Source organism: Megalops cyprinoides, chromosome 1, assembly GCF_013368585.1.
Source record: "Megalops cyprinoides isolate fMegCyp1 chromosome 1, fMegCyp1.pri, whole genome shotgun sequence".
In the NCBI taxonomy this organism is placed as follows: Eukaryota; Metazoa; Chordata; class Actinopteri; order Elopiformes; family Megalopidae; genus Megalops; species Megalops cyprinoides.
The window spans coordinates 66,852,615-66,867,641 of record NC_050583.1 but is presented as its reverse complement, the minus strand read 5'-3'; the positions used below and the strand labels follow the sequence as shown (position 1 = coordinate 66,867,641).

General features: G+C 42.9%; 2 protein-coding genes across 2 annotated transcripts; both read right to left on the bottom strand.

Annotated features, from left to right (window-relative positions):
• On the bottom strand, nt 1–9,704 carry LOC118794822 (rho guanine nucleotide exchange factor 33-like). The gene is made up of 13 exons (XM_036553136.1): nt 9,683–9,704; nt 8,370–8,413; nt 7,450–7,614; nt 6,901–7,022; nt 6,653–6,786; nt 5,751–5,877; nt 3,402–3,534; nt 2,937–3,044; nt 2,339–2,431; nt 1,903–2,051; nt 716–1,538; nt 423–568; nt 1–127 (listed from the first exon to the last, which is right to left on the bottom strand). The coding sequence occupies exons 1-13, from the start codon at nt 9,702–9,704 to the stop codon at nt 1–3; spliced, it is 2,193 nt and encodes a 730-aa protein (XP_036409029.1).
• Nucleotides 9,705–11,896: 2,192 nt separating this feature from the next.
• Nucleotides 11,897–13,978, bottom strand: morn2 (MORN repeat containing 2). The gene is made up of 6 exons (XM_036520623.1): nt 13,847–13,978; nt 12,998–13,033; nt 12,838–12,888; nt 12,637–12,743; nt 12,217–12,353; nt 11,897–12,110 (listed from the first exon to the last, which is right to left on the bottom strand). Exons 1-6 carry the CDS (start codon nt 13,851–13,853, stop codon nt 12,008–12,010), a joined length of 441 nt encoding a protein of 146 aa, XP_036376516.1. The 5' UTR covers nt 13,854–13,978; the 3' UTR covers nt 11,897–12,007.
• Nucleotides 13,979–15,027: the final 1,049 nt, after the last annotated feature.

Sequence of the window (15,027 nt, the reverse complement as noted above, 5' to 3'; positions counted from 1 at the left end):
TTACACTGCTGTTCCCCTGTCAACATCAGCAAGTCGAGCCACCTGAGGAGTCTTAATAGGCTCATGGTCAGTGTATGCCTGGGACTCAGTCTTTTCATTGATCTTGTCCTTACTCTCTCCGCCTGACCTGAAAGGAGAGCCAGAGAACACCTTAATGACACGAGTATTGTCACTTTGTTGAGAAGCAGTGATGTCAACTGAGGCATTTTCATTCTGAAGCACCTAAGCGCACCCAAGCTGAACTACGGTATTTTCCGGTGTGTTGAAGGCAGCCTGTGACAAGAATAAACTAATTTTAAAAATTTATTCAACCAGATATGACAGTAAAGCAAGATTTAGAACAGCAGGGGACATCCAGTCCATTAAGAAGATGCTGAAGGTGCTGCTTAGAGGAAGTATGCAGATGACAAGAGGACACCTACTTCTTCTTGAAGAGTTTTTTGAAAGAGCTTCTGAAGCCCCCTTTCTGGTCCTGTTTCCGGCTCCTCTCGCTGAAGAAGGCCTGTCCATTCTCCTCTGAGCCTCGTCTCCATCTAGAGTCGTCCATCCAAGACTGGCCTCCACAGTCCTGTAGGGCAAGAACAGGTCAGCTTTTTACTTGACACAGTCTTCATTAAACCTCAATATGTAACCTGTTCTGTATCACAGGACACGGCACTTGTAATGTTTACAGTTGAAAAGCTGAAATTCCTCTAGTATGTATCTTTTGACTCACAACAGGGTTGGTTAGCTGAAGTTTAGCGATGGTGGCCTGGGATGAGAGAGAGGGGGAGGGCGACGCCACCTTGTGGTGGTCTCTCTGGAGCTCCTCGGTGGCAGTACGCCCATCGGCATCCAGCTTCTGCGGGGGGCTGATGCTCCTTTGTGCCTTGTGGCCAGCGGAGCCCCTGCTGGACTGCCTCTCCAGCCTGGCATGCTGCCCTCTGTGGGGGCCTTTGGAGTTCATCTCAAAGTCCACAGGGCCGTTATCGTTGTTGAGCGGACTGTCCAGCTGCAGGCCATTCAGGGATTTGCTTTTGCGCTGCACGGCCTGCAGAGGGCGATGCCGTGTCAGCCCAATTTCGTCCGGCGACACGCAGCCCCGGCCAGGGAACCTGCCCTGGCCCCCGCCGAAGGGTTCCCTACCGTGGCTCTTGGGACAACGTACAAATGCAATGTCAATGCTGGAGTCAGAGGAGGCGGTGGAGCAGTTCTCAAAGAGCAAGACGTTGCGGAGGGAATCCCCATCCTCATAGAGCCCCTCCGAGTCTGGGGCCTCCGCGGGCAGCAGGAACTCCCCCCTTGCGTCGGCCAGCGCGGTGCCCGGGGGAGGGCGCTTGCAAGAGCTCCGCTCAGCCGAGGCCTCCCTCTCCTTCTCCGGGATGCTCTGCAGCGCAGGGGATACGCGGCGCGGGTCTGCGTCAGCAGGGAAGAAGGCCCTCTGCGGCCCATCCGCGGAGTCGCAGCGCCGTGACTCAGCCTCCCAGTCCTGGAGGCGCTCGCACCGCATCTGCTCCAGCAGCCTCTGCTTGCTCCTCTTCACCTGGTTCGTATGTTGTCTTCGGGTTGAAGGAAGGCAGAGCCACACAAAAATGGACAGACGTGAATGGGTGTGATAAGCAAACAAGTAACAAGACACACAGTAAGGCTCCGATGGAGTTGAGGGGGAACCCTGGCTGATCGGCCTGTATGCCACAGTCAGTCAGCTTAATAAAGTACTGTGTTCTAGATCTGATGTAGAAGACGACATTCTGCACAAGGTGACACTGGTGAGCACATGAGCACAGATGGCATGACACTCCATTTTATCCAGTAATTCAATGCTGCCTAGGTAGGTTGGCACATTAATACTGTTACAGTCCATAACCACAGTGTGACCATGTGCAAGTAAGTAAACTCAGTAACTGCTGCCTCAGGCCTCACCTTCTGAGCTCTCTCCTGTTCTGCAGCAGCAGGTCTTCATTGTGCTGGAGGAGGTGGCTGTACTGACCAGTGAAGGCCCTGAACTGCTGGATGCAGATCAGCAGCAGGAAGTAATCTGGGTGCTCGGTGTCCGTCTGCTTCAACAAGTTCTACAACCAAGCAAGACTGTCTTAGTCAGAGGGGGATTGGAGTGACAAATGCCCATGGTCTGCTACACCATCACCGTTGACTTGTCTCAACTATCCAAAATAAGTCATTGTCATCGTCATCAGCGTACAGAATGACAATACGTATACTATGCCATGAGCAGGTGTTTTTTTTCCTCCAAAACCAAATTGAGTCTCCTCCTTTAATTTCTGCTGAGGCTCTGTCAGTATCATCCCTAGCACAGCAAGTTAAGACAGAGGCTAGGTGTTTGTATGCCAAGGCACATCACCTGGAGAAGCAGAAGGTATTCCGGGATGCGCTGCACTGGTTGGAGGAGTAGAGTGTGGAGGGGAGGTCCATTCTCATCTCCAATGACATCACCCTGAAATGGCAAATTGAAGCTATTTGATTGGATTAATGTCATTAAAGTACCAGTTTGGCATAACACAAAGAGCTAGGTTGTAACCTGAAGTTGCAGTTCAGTTCCCCGGTGGTCCACTGCCATTGTCCCCATGAGCAAAGTTCTTACTCTTAAATTGAATTACTTCAGTACATGTATTGCAGTATAAATTGATACTTTGTAAAAATGTAAGCCACATGATAAGGTTGTCTGCTAAGCAAATAAATAATAGAATGAGACGCTAAGGATGGGCAGAACCTTAGTAGCTGCCAGATGCGCTACACATGATTGAACAAAGTTTAGTTGATTTTGCATTATTAAGCATTGATAAGATCATATGAAAGGTGCCCAGTTCAAAGAACAAAGGTCAATGATATAAAACCTTGAATCATTTGCTCTCAAGAACAAGCACTGCTTAAAGCATCTCTGGTGAAGAGAAGATGATACGTGCAGGCTCCCTTTCACTGCACATACACACAACCTTTACCTCAAACAGACCAGCTGCTTCAAGAGAGGTGGCGCTGTACATATTGACCACAGACAGGCACTCAGGCAGTTCCTTCAGGTACGCTACATAGTAGTCAAGAAAATCGCTCTGTAATGGAAAAAAGAAGACCATTTGCAAAAAAAAAAAAAGCAACCATGAGGAAAAAACGTGAGGTGGAAACATATATGCACATCACCTCCATGTGCAGCAGAATAACTGATCAGGTAGTCTCTCCATTGATCCTGTCTCCCTCTGACTGACTGCCCTCTATCCTCTCACAAGCCTTAATTTGCAGTTGATAACCTAAATGAATCTTCCCCTGTCAATCCACTGCAGCAGGAAAACAATCTGAATCACTCAACGATCATCAGGGAAGTGATTCGTTTGCTGTTCAGTTGAGTTCCTTCGCTGTTCTCGCGTCACTTTTCCCTGCGACTGCCCCCGGCGCCGGCTCTGTTACGGTACCTCTTTACTGGTTAGCCTCATGAAGACATCTCCCATGATGCCTTGCCACTGGCGCCTGAGCACACGCTCCTGTAGGGTGTGGAGGAGCTCCAGGTGCTGCTGGATGAGGAAACGCAGGGAGCTAGGGAAGGGCCTGCAAGGCGAAAACACAGAAAAGCTCTAAACGGCGCACCGCCGTGGACAAGTGGCATCACGTCTACGATCGCCATCCCATCTCTGCTGAGGCCCTCACTGGATGGGCTGCGGGTAACCGTGGGGACAGTTAAGTAATGTGGACTCGCCGGACACATGGAGCCAGGCCCACGGGTTGTAGAGGAGCTGCTGATGGGCAGATACGACCCTGCACATGGTCCCGTCATGTGCTCCGGGTCAGGACGTGTGCATGACTTCCCACCGTCACACGCTGCTCAGATGCCTCCCCAAGCACATGGATGCACTTTAGAACAAAAGAGCCAGTCAGCAGGAGAGGATGTGCCATATGAGCAAGTCAAAACAGGTACGTCAGCCAAAAGGCCCAATGACGTGGCTTCTGCCCAACAAATGCTGCCAGGGTCAGTGGTTCCTATGATCTCAACAAGCTGACCTCAAAGCAACCCCCCCCCCTCTGACATTTACCAGGAAGAAACATTCTCCTCTCAGGGATTTGCAAGGTTCTGCAGCACCAATGAATCCAAAGTTTGTGAACTATTCGCAACTCCACCAGTTGCGAAAGCTGAAATGCCTTGTCAAACGTGTTATCATTCAGTTAACTATATTTGCTTAAGCAATTTACAACTGTTTGCTGCTGATGTCAGAACATTCACACATACTTCACACAGAAAACAAGTACATCCAAATATATAATTATTCTGAGTAAAAAACAAAAACAAATTTAACAAAGCTTAGAACATTTACATGTATGCACATCTAGATGAATAAGGCTAAATATATAAAAGTGTATCACATTTTTTTTGAACAGTCAGTTGCTACCATCACAAACAAAAACAGATAAGCTACATCTTAGAATTATTTCTTTAATGCATTTCTTCCTTAGCTTTTAAACACTGTCTCATTGTAAGATGTAAAACCTGTCTCAATGGTAACTCTAAGTGATGCATCCTCTGAGCAGAGCAGTATTTAATAGAATAATTTCCTGTGCCTCACTATTTTTTGTCTCCCCTGAGTGTAATCTAATAAACTATAGACCCCTGAATTAGCGTTGGCTCGGTGGTGGTTTGAAAAAGCTTGTGTGAGATGCATTTACACAGCCTCAGTTACTAACAAGCCAAGCCAAAATTCAATTTGTCAGAATGTTTGTTGAGGCCTGTAGTCATCATACTATACCAACTAGTGATAAGACTAATGTTTTTTTTCCTACTATCAGAGCACCTACAAACATGTGCTGTATGTTTGCTGAACATACATACAAACATGTATGTATGTTCAGCTACATATACATTTGACCCTGTATGTCATGCTCTCCCATTGTAGCACTGTTAATAGGAGCTATAACTGTTGTTGTAAGGGGTACACAGAATATCTTCTAACAGTTTATAAGACAAATGGGAGTCACAATGTCATACTGCAGTAATTACTTGTCATATTCAGAATATAATGATGGGAGCATTTTTTTATTCAGTGTACACTATATGGACAAAAATATTTGGCCACACCTGTTTTTCAGGGTTTGGGCTAGGCCGCTTAACTCCAGTGAAGGGCAATCTTAATGCTTCAGCATACCAAGACATTTTGAACAATGCTATGCTTCCAAACTTTGTGGCAACAGTTTGGGGAAGGCCCTTTTCTATTCCAACATGACTGTGCCCCAGTGCACAAAGCAAGGACTATAAAGACATGGTTTGATGAGTTCGGTGTGGAAGAACTTGACTGGCCTGCACAGAGCCCTGACCTCAACCCCATCGAGCACCTTTGGGATGAACTGGAACGGAGATTGCGTGCCAGGCCTTCTCGTCCAACCTCATAACCTCATAAATGCTCTACAGAATGAATGGGCACAAATTCCCACAGAAACACTCCAAAATCTTGTGGAAAGCCTTCCAAGAAGAGTGGAAACTATTATAGCTGCAAAAGGGGGACCAACTCCATATTAAAGTATATGTATTTGAATACAATGTCATTACAATGTAATGGTCAGGCGTACGAATACTTTTGTCCATATAGTGTATATAATATTCTGTAAGTGTACACCTGAGATTCTTCTCTAGAATTTTCTACCATACAATGTAATTCTGAGGATTACAAAGCTACAGAAGACCAACTGTTTAGTTTAAATGAATTTAAATAGCTATGCAGTTGTTAACCTTTTGTAAAATAACCTTTACATTGGCTGCATAAGACCAAATCAGTTACCTCTTGTCCTTGTGGTGAATGGCTTCAGATCCATTGAAGGTGATGTTGGCCTTGAGGAGTAGGGACAGGTAAGACACGTACACTCTCTCAGATTCCAACAGTTCCAGGGCTGCAGTCTGTCTCTTGTCTTCTCACAAATGGGACAGGACAGGATATGTCAGGGAGGGCCGTTCAGCAAGTGGATGCTCAATACACACAAAACAATTAAAAAATATCATGGTTTTATTGCACAATGAACTTCTGAACCCAGGTCTGCACCAGTATTTGTTCTGTAGTAGTGGACAGGTGCTCAACTCTGGCAAGTCTGTACTATGAGACAGCTGTGTCACTTACTTTTGTCCTGACACATTTGTCCCTCAGGGGCGTTCTTCTGTTCTATCCAGACAGGGCACTTGGGCAGGCCTTGCTGGTAACAATTGACATCCTGCTCCAAATTTGTGGCTGAAGAGTGGAAAAAATAGAATCCAAACATGATCACTAAATGCTTCCTCCTCCTGGATTGACAGCGAGCTGTCACATGGTGTCTTATTATGTAAAGACCCATCCTCTGGCCCTCCTCTGGCTCAGTAATGGGCAGACCTGCATTAAAGTGAAACCTAGGCCTGAAGCAAATGTGGCTTAAAGAGGCATATGCTGAGACATGGGCTATGTCTCTTAGTAGGTATGTGAACACAAACAAGACATTTTATTTCTATAGAAAGCATTTACTTTGTAAAGGGAGAAGTTCAGTGACCCTGTACATCAGTTGGTTCTCCATGTTCCCCCAGAAACAAAAAGGGTAGTGTTCTCTTTGCCAGCTTCTAAAGAGCAAATATTTTTTCATGTTTATTTTTGTGAATGAACATACTGTTGCTAGGCAAGACTAACATGTGTGTTGTATGCTGCCTCACTCCAGTATTTACTTTGTATGGAGGCTGCACTCTGCTGGGGTGAGCTGTTTGTCAGACTTGCAAAATAGTGCTGGATGACGTTGTGCTCTGTCTCACTGGAGAAACTCCGCTGGCTATCAGGAAAAACGTCCTCCTTTGAGCTTTTCCTGTGAAAGGAAAAAAAAAACAACAACTAAAGAGACGTTTACAACTGACGTCAGTGAAATCAGGGGTTTGTAGATTGTATTAAGAGGGTAAGTAAGCTGTGGCCTCTTCCCTACCTTCGCTGGCAAGATAGAAGCTGCCTTCCCACCTCTGCTTGGTAGAGCTCCAGGCCCCGCTGCATCTCTGTGTGCTTGCTGTTGACCTCTTTGATCTGGGACAGTGTGGCACTCAGATCCTCCTGTTTACAACATGGAGCTATTGCTGTTATTGGTGTGGGGGCCAACACCTGCACCGTCACATTGTATGGCAGGCATCATGTTTTCATGTGGCTATGAAAAGTAGTTAAATGAAATGACATTGCAAGGACACAACTGGGATAAGAGCAGCAAAAGGCTGAGCCTCAGTGAAAATGCTGGAAACCCACCTTTGGGTAAAGAAGCCTTACCGCAAGATCTGCAATGTTATATGTTGTTGATTTAAAAACGCCCGAGGTAAACCCATGACTTACATCCCATAAAGCATTTCACTAGAGCTGTATTGGAAGGGTACCACAAAAATGTCCTCAGAGGTACCATATAATTCAACAAAATGACAGACAGCCATTTACTATTGACACCAGTTAACCATCAAGACCTTGATTCAGCAATATAGGAAAAAAAAAGTACCTTGAAGGTGTTGAGGGAGTTTTTTATGCCCAGTATTTTCTCCTCTGTGTCCTTCTGGTACCCTCTCATTCTCTCCTCCAGGCTGCTGCCCCTTTGCTTTAGCACGGAGAGATCCTGCATTGCTCCCATTAGACCTCCCTTCAGCTCCACTGCCATGGCTTGCAGCTGCGCGCAAGGTCAAAGGTCAGAGGGGAGAGCGTGTCAGGGTAGGAAGGCGAAAAAGGGGAGAGGAAACAGGGCAAGGCCACAATGGAAGAAGTGAAAGTATGAAGATGAGAGAATAACAGCAGAGGCAGTGGTGTGACTTTGGCAGCTGGTCTTCATTAATTGACTTAAGTAGGAATGGCAGTATCCTGGACTTTCCCATACATCACGCATCCAGCTGCCACATTCCAGTCGCAAGCCACACATGTCTTCTAAGGCATCGGTCAAGCACCGTTTGAGGGTAATGCAATTACGTGACAGGAGAGTCGGGGATAATTTTTGCGGAGGAATCGTTTCCGGAACACACAGAAATTCACGGCGGAGCTGCCTCGATCATCTCTCTTGTTGTTGTTCCAGTGTCCCAGTTCCTGCGGCTACTTTTTGCTGAGATACTCACACTGAGTCTTGTTTTTTTTTTTGTGAAGCTGTAGTTCTGAGGTAATTATTCAATTTAAACAGAAGAGATAAGTGAATAAGCTCATGTGAAAAGGGTCTGATTCAGAATGCCTGCTCTGCTCTGCTTCTCTCAAGACCTAGTCATGTGAAAGCTATCTTGCTGCTCCAACTTTAAATTTAATGCTACAAATGCCCTATTTTACAGCTCATGCTGAGGCACATTCAGCAACAGACATGAAGATGCAGTTATGACTGGGAAAGCACTGCAAATGATCTTTGGTTGTCATCATGTACATTGAAGACAGTTTGTATCCATCTACCTGAGCAATCTGCAAGTTCAACTCATCCATGTCTTTATCTTGGTCTAAAAGTAAAAACAGGCTTCAGTTAGAGCTCAGTGAGAATTATAAAAAATAGTGTCATAAAAATAGTAAGTATCTCTAGGAGACAAATGACAGAAAGGACTAGGGCTACGCACCATGCTGTGCAACTTAGTTTCCAATTTCACAGCCTTGACTAAATTGAAAGGGTAATGGTTAATTAAAGTATTAACAATATTCATTTCATAACCTTTTGAATCCCTACTGCTTTCATGTTTTCTACTTGTCTTTCTTTTTTTAAAATTGTGTTTCATAAACATGTTTTGCATAATTGTTTGCATATTTCTTTTCAGAGGAACTTGAAATGAATTGTTATTATTATTATAGAAATGATTGATTACTCAGACTTCAATAAAAAAATGCACATTTTTCTGTGAAAATCACAAAATGCTATGTGTATGATGTATCTTTTTAAAAAGGTATTTGATGCGTTTACTCATTTATATAATTCCAAGATAAGAACAAAAATCACTTAAACAGCATACAAAAATTACACCACAGACAAATAATTAGAAAAACAGAAAAAACTTATTTGTACACATCATTTGAGAAATAGTCTTAAAACGGATTAACTAATACTACATGTACTTGCAATAAAATAGATTTTTGAAACAGCTCAGACAACTAATGCCCAGACAAATAATGGCTGTGAAGAAATTTGTTACTCTTCATACACTATTTCATGACAGTGTCCCACGATCTTTTAAATTATAGGTTGTTAAATGTAACAGATATGACCGTAACTTCATTGACATTGCAAATATACTACTATTTAAGTTTTTGTTTAAACAGAAGCTAACACGAGGCTAACACAAATAAAAAAGACTAAATTCATCATGAAACAGGCATAGTTTTCTAACTTGGATTATGCTGGGATCAGATGAATAGATTAAAAACAGCAATTATGAAGTTGCGTTTTGTGACTTGGCGGAAGAAAGTATGTTTCAAATGTGCATTAGCATTTCCACTTACCACAGATGTGTAACATCAACAGAGCTCAAGTTATGTGTTCTTTTTTTTTAAATATTACTCTAAAAAACAATAAACTGAGACAACATGCTATTCTGTACCTTGAAGAAAACGCATGAGAAAATAGGCACCAGCCTTTTCTGTTTATGAGATAACAGGGCCAAAAAATGAATTACTTTGGCAATATTACTTTGAACTCAAGACAGCCATGGATCCCACGCAAAAGTAAACTGTAAACGAGAGAAATTTCCCTAGTATACCCAGTTTGCCATGAGAATATTTACCTTTTGGTTTGCCGTTTTCCATGGTGTCACAGTCCAGCCACCTCTGGGTCTCTGTGCAAGGCTTTAGTTCCGCCGGCGCTGTGTTCACGGTCCAGACTCAGAGCGCATCTCTGCACATCTCTAGCTTACCATGTGAGTTTGATGATGCCTCGCACAAACAGACTCCTTGTTGTACAGTACACAGAGGTCTGGGGGGTGGGGGGTCGAGAGGGCACCGGAGAGGATCTGTCATCCGTTCTCCATGAAGAAAGAAACTATTAGAGGGTCTTTTCAATTTCCTCTTTAACCTAAGGCCCACTTTAGCAAACAGGAGAAGGACGACAATGACTCCAGTCATACAGCACAAGCAGCAGAGAGGTAACATTTTATTTCATGTCATAAGTTGTTTTGCTCATTACAAATGATTCGCTAACTGTCATTGTTGCATACAGTATTCAGGCATGCAGACTGACATCTGCTGTGTGAATACTGAATGCAACATTTCTGTCCTTACAAAGTTATCCTTAGAAAGGATTAATAATTGTGCATGTTTGTGGGTGATGTCTGAACATCTTCGAGGATTTTTGTCTCTTGCAGTGCATTCTTAACTTGCAGACGCCTGCACCTTCAAGCTTTCGATTTCATGTTTTGTTCATCATAGTGATAATAATTAAGGTAAAAAAAAATAAGTTAAAACAGTTTTTCACATTGGCTCTGTCTCGTAATTGCTATTTAATTAGACTGGAAAATTACATATTGTAATATGTGAGGCTTATGACCCACTGACTTAAAAATGCATTTTTTTCCCTCCAAATACAGAATGTCTCCTACAGTAAACTGGAGTAATCTCTCTACCTTTGTTGAATGTCCTCCAAAACAGGACGCTATCTTATGCTGCCACTTTTGTAATTGATTTCTTATTACCAGTGTCACAAGTTTGAGCCTTGTGCCCAGTCTGCAGCAACAGTGGGGCATCGCGGATGAAAGGCTGGTTCAAACCTGAACAAAAGATTTGTGTTTTACTGAAGGTCACACCGTTCCCACAAATCAAGGCCCCTCTGTGAACAAAGTCCTGATTCTTGGAAGCTGCGCGTGGATCGTCCCGTTTGCTTGAAGCTCACAGTTCATTAAAGGCTTTTGGATCTTTATCAACACATTGAACCAGATGGAAAGGGAGGTTTTTGCACCTCCCCAGTGAGACCATGAATGTCAGACACAGGCCATGCAGCATTTAATACTGCTACCTCCAGAACGAGGTGCCGGAGGGCAGGGGGAGTCACGTCTCTTGGGAGGTAGAGCCTGACTTGCGTGTCTCAAAGGCCTGCGAGACCCAATGTTCTGAGTGTCACCTGACCTCCAAGTTGTTTTTGTTGGGAGGCCGGGCAACTGCACAACAAAGTAATTGATTTGCAGGGCAAAGCAGATCTCAAGAGATCATAATGCATTTGGAATGGTTGCCAGAGGAGATGTATACTCCTCATGCATACATCTCAGGAATGTTCCTTGTTTCACGTGACACAACTGAAGCAAAATGCAAAATGATCAGATAGGTCATTCAGAAAACAAATTCCCTGCAACAGAGAGTAGTAACTTCGATGGACTTCAACCGGATGACTGCATTTGTGGCTTTGAAGAAATGGCTAAAACATATCCAAAAACTGCAAGCACTTGGAGCATATACTAATTTTAATACTTAAAAATAACTGTCAATTGCATAGCGCGCTCTGATAAAGGCAATTAAAAGCTGTTGGTCTATTGTTGTTAGTCCTTGCTGCCTGTATAAAGGGCAAAAGAACAGCACTACATGCCGGCAGAAAGATTCATGGGTAGTACTACCAATTTCACAGCTCAGCACACATGTTCCACAAACAGACACATCCAAGACCACTAAAGGTTCAAATGGGCCTTAGATATACAACATGGACTGAACACCTACTGCATCACACACAGACAGTGTATTCAGGATAGGAAATTCCACTGTTGTGGGCCACAACTGACTGGTAACTTACATCTCAGGCCAGATATACCATTTAAGTATTGTATATTTTATTCCTCTTTAAATCCCTCCAGTAATACCTTTAATTGTTTACCACAGGAAGCAGCAATTTATCAGAATAAAGTGGAGTAAGGAGCTTCTACAAGAAAACTTGTAGTTATGTTGAAGCGGCACATTTTAGGTTTTCAGCAAGCAGTGATCATTTAGATCATTTAGGTTTCATGTACAGTGTAGCCGTCTCTTTCCTCGTTGTTTTGTGGATTCTAATGCAACTGCATTCCTGTCTAGTGCCCTATTATGCAATGACAGGTGATACTAGAAGAATGTGCTAATGTCAAACTCTTCATTATTTACATGTTGACTTTCAATTTCAGGTCTGACACAGATCTGTCATGAAAACTTCCTACCCACACAAGCCCCTGAGTGTCTGTGTATTCTCCTTCGCCGTCTAACCTACAATGCAAAAGGGGAACAATTACATAAACATAGGTGAAACAAACTCAGTACTTATGCCGCATAATCACGTTATCAACCTACAGAAACCGCATGTTTCACCCACTTGTTCTTGTTAAAGCTGCCGGTGATTTTGGACCCGTTCAGGAACGTGTATGTCCCCTTGCCGTGGAACATGTTATCCTTGAGCTCCCCTTCGTAAACCGCCCCAGAGGGATATTCCAGTCTCCCACTGCCATTCATCTGGGAATCCAGGGCAAAATAAGAAGCACAATAAAGCAGACAACACACAACTATTACTACTGATTAAACTACTCATTCTGTCACTGGAGGGTAAATCATAGACCACTAACTCTTAGCTTCAGTCTGGAGTCTTGGTTAAGGAACCAGGGGGTTGCAAGTAAAATATGCAGCTATATGAGCAGATAATATGTGAACCGCAGGTCACCTTGGGATACAGGATTCTGATAAAACAAAAAAAATAACAATGTGATTTAATGATCGGCATGACACCCCTTGATTGTACCTTGTCATCCTTCCACTCCCCAGTGTAAATGAGCCCCTTTGCTGATGTGTGGATGCCTGTGCCACCCCTCTTCACAGTCCCCTCAGATGATTTACTGCATTCTCCAGCTGAAAATGAAAAATTCACAATTATCCTCAGACAAAACAACCTATATTGACCATTGAAGAAACCCATCAATCTGTTTATAAAACAAGTATTTACCATATCTGTCACCATTAGGAAAAATATAGGACACCACCAAACCTGCAGATTCTAAAACACACAAAAAGACATAAACTCACGGTTTTTACAAACAAAATATACATATTATTTAATGGAATTGTAATCAGCTTTAGAATAGATAACTAGCATGCCCCTTTACCTTTTGGTTGCACATCATCCTCTATATTTTCCTGCTCTGAAAAAAAAAAGAGATGAATATTTGTCACCATTACCACCAACACGTGTGTATATAACACATCCCTAGCAGGTATTCTACCTGTACAGTAGGTATTTTGACTCAGAAAGAATCAGTAATATTTTATTTGCCTTGCCTCAAATCACTCTTATGGATATTACCTTCTTCATCAGTACATACACAGTTTGATCTCAAATCCATATGACCATTGCTTTATGGTGTTTTCCTATACAAAGAATTGTTTTTTGTTTGTTTGTTTTAGCTCAGTCAAAATATGTAAATTATTGCCCTTTATGTATACTGCAATATGTTTTTGCTATGTACCATAGTTTGCTGTATATTCTTGGTGTATATAGAAAACCTTAAACATCCTGAGTTTACTCAATCGAGTATACGAGATTTGTCTATTTAACGTAAGCTTGCTGGTATTCTAGCGAGCGCTAACTGGCTAGACCTAATTAACCAACGTCAACGGTTTGAATATCATTTGCTAGCAAGCTAGCAGCATCAGGGGTTAGCGATATGAATTTGATTTAAGACTTTTTCAAACTGTTCATTTCTACATTTCTATAGTTTGTATCATCTAGTCAGCTGCTAGATAATTTCAAAATTTACCGTGCTTATGCTTTGCGTGTTAGTTAGTCAGCTAATCTTATGTTAAGTCTTATTTATAGGCCTGCCATACTCTACTAAATCTAATTTATAATAATACAAGTTAACATTGATGAGAATCATATGAGGTTAGCTAGTTTAGCTAACTAACCGGTATCAATTTCGCCAGCTAGCTAGCTGTGTTGCCAAAAGTACACTTACCGGACATAGCAATCTTATGTATTATGACTAAGTCAACCTTAAACTTCTTTTTTATCTTGCTAGATTCAGTGATTATTAGTAGCTAATTTTTGGATTCTTGCTAACGTTAGGGAAGTTTAGTTAGAATGTAGCGCTAACATCACCATAGCAACTATATATGACCAGTTCCCACAGCAAAACTCTTCTGGTTTACGAGCGACTTTGAAGCCGCTTTGAGGCTCTCTGCTCATGCGCAGAAACATCTCGGTATTTAATTATTTATGACAGTCTTTATTCTACCCTGCCACAACAACATAATAGTAACAAGAGTAATGTAAAACACGGAGAATAATTCTTGATCAGTTAGCCAATGGCACAAAAGTAGTCGACGATTCTGAGTTTTTTGCGAGGGCTCATGCGGGGCACAGATGACAGCTCGAGAGGAGTTTGGGACAAGGGAGAAAAAGTGACGGACGAAGCAGTAGGTGTTGTTGGTAGGGGGTTGCCCAAATCGTTCCATAGTGTGAGACCCACACATTCCAAGACACGAGGGCAGGCTCAACGTCAAGTCTTCATCCAGATCAGATGTAACCCAGATGACTATGCAGAAAGTTCACATGACAGCAGAGAACTACGCCGGGGTGGAAGAACTTCTGTTGAAGCTACAAGTACAAGACTCGGATGATCTGAACACAGGGACCAAGGGCAATTGAGGGGCCAGATAATGATTTACATGATGCTGCCTTCAGGCCAGACACTCCTTTGAGACATACATGTGTGTTCATATATGTGTGTTCATGTATGATTGTTAAAGTCTTCGACCAATAGACAGCCACTGGCCTGACAGTGTGAAGGCTCCTCTTGCTGTTCCTGACCTCACTAAACTGTCTGCAAAACTTTGCATTCTCTTGCTGCAGTCTCTCTGCCCTTCTTCACCACAGGTGCCACTGGTATATCCCATGGAAGGTTCTCGGAGCTGCTGCAATGGTCCCGCATGGTTCTGTAAAGCATGATACTTGGTTTAACATTTAGATAACTGACTGCATAAAAGTTTGTTTAACTATTTCCTGAACAAATATTGACCACAATCATAAAATATGAGCATTTTCAAGTAATTTTTTTCTTTCTTTGTTTAATTTGACGTCTTATAGCTCCCCCTACTGGTGACATAACTTTATTTCACTAACCCTCTACTTGAGTTT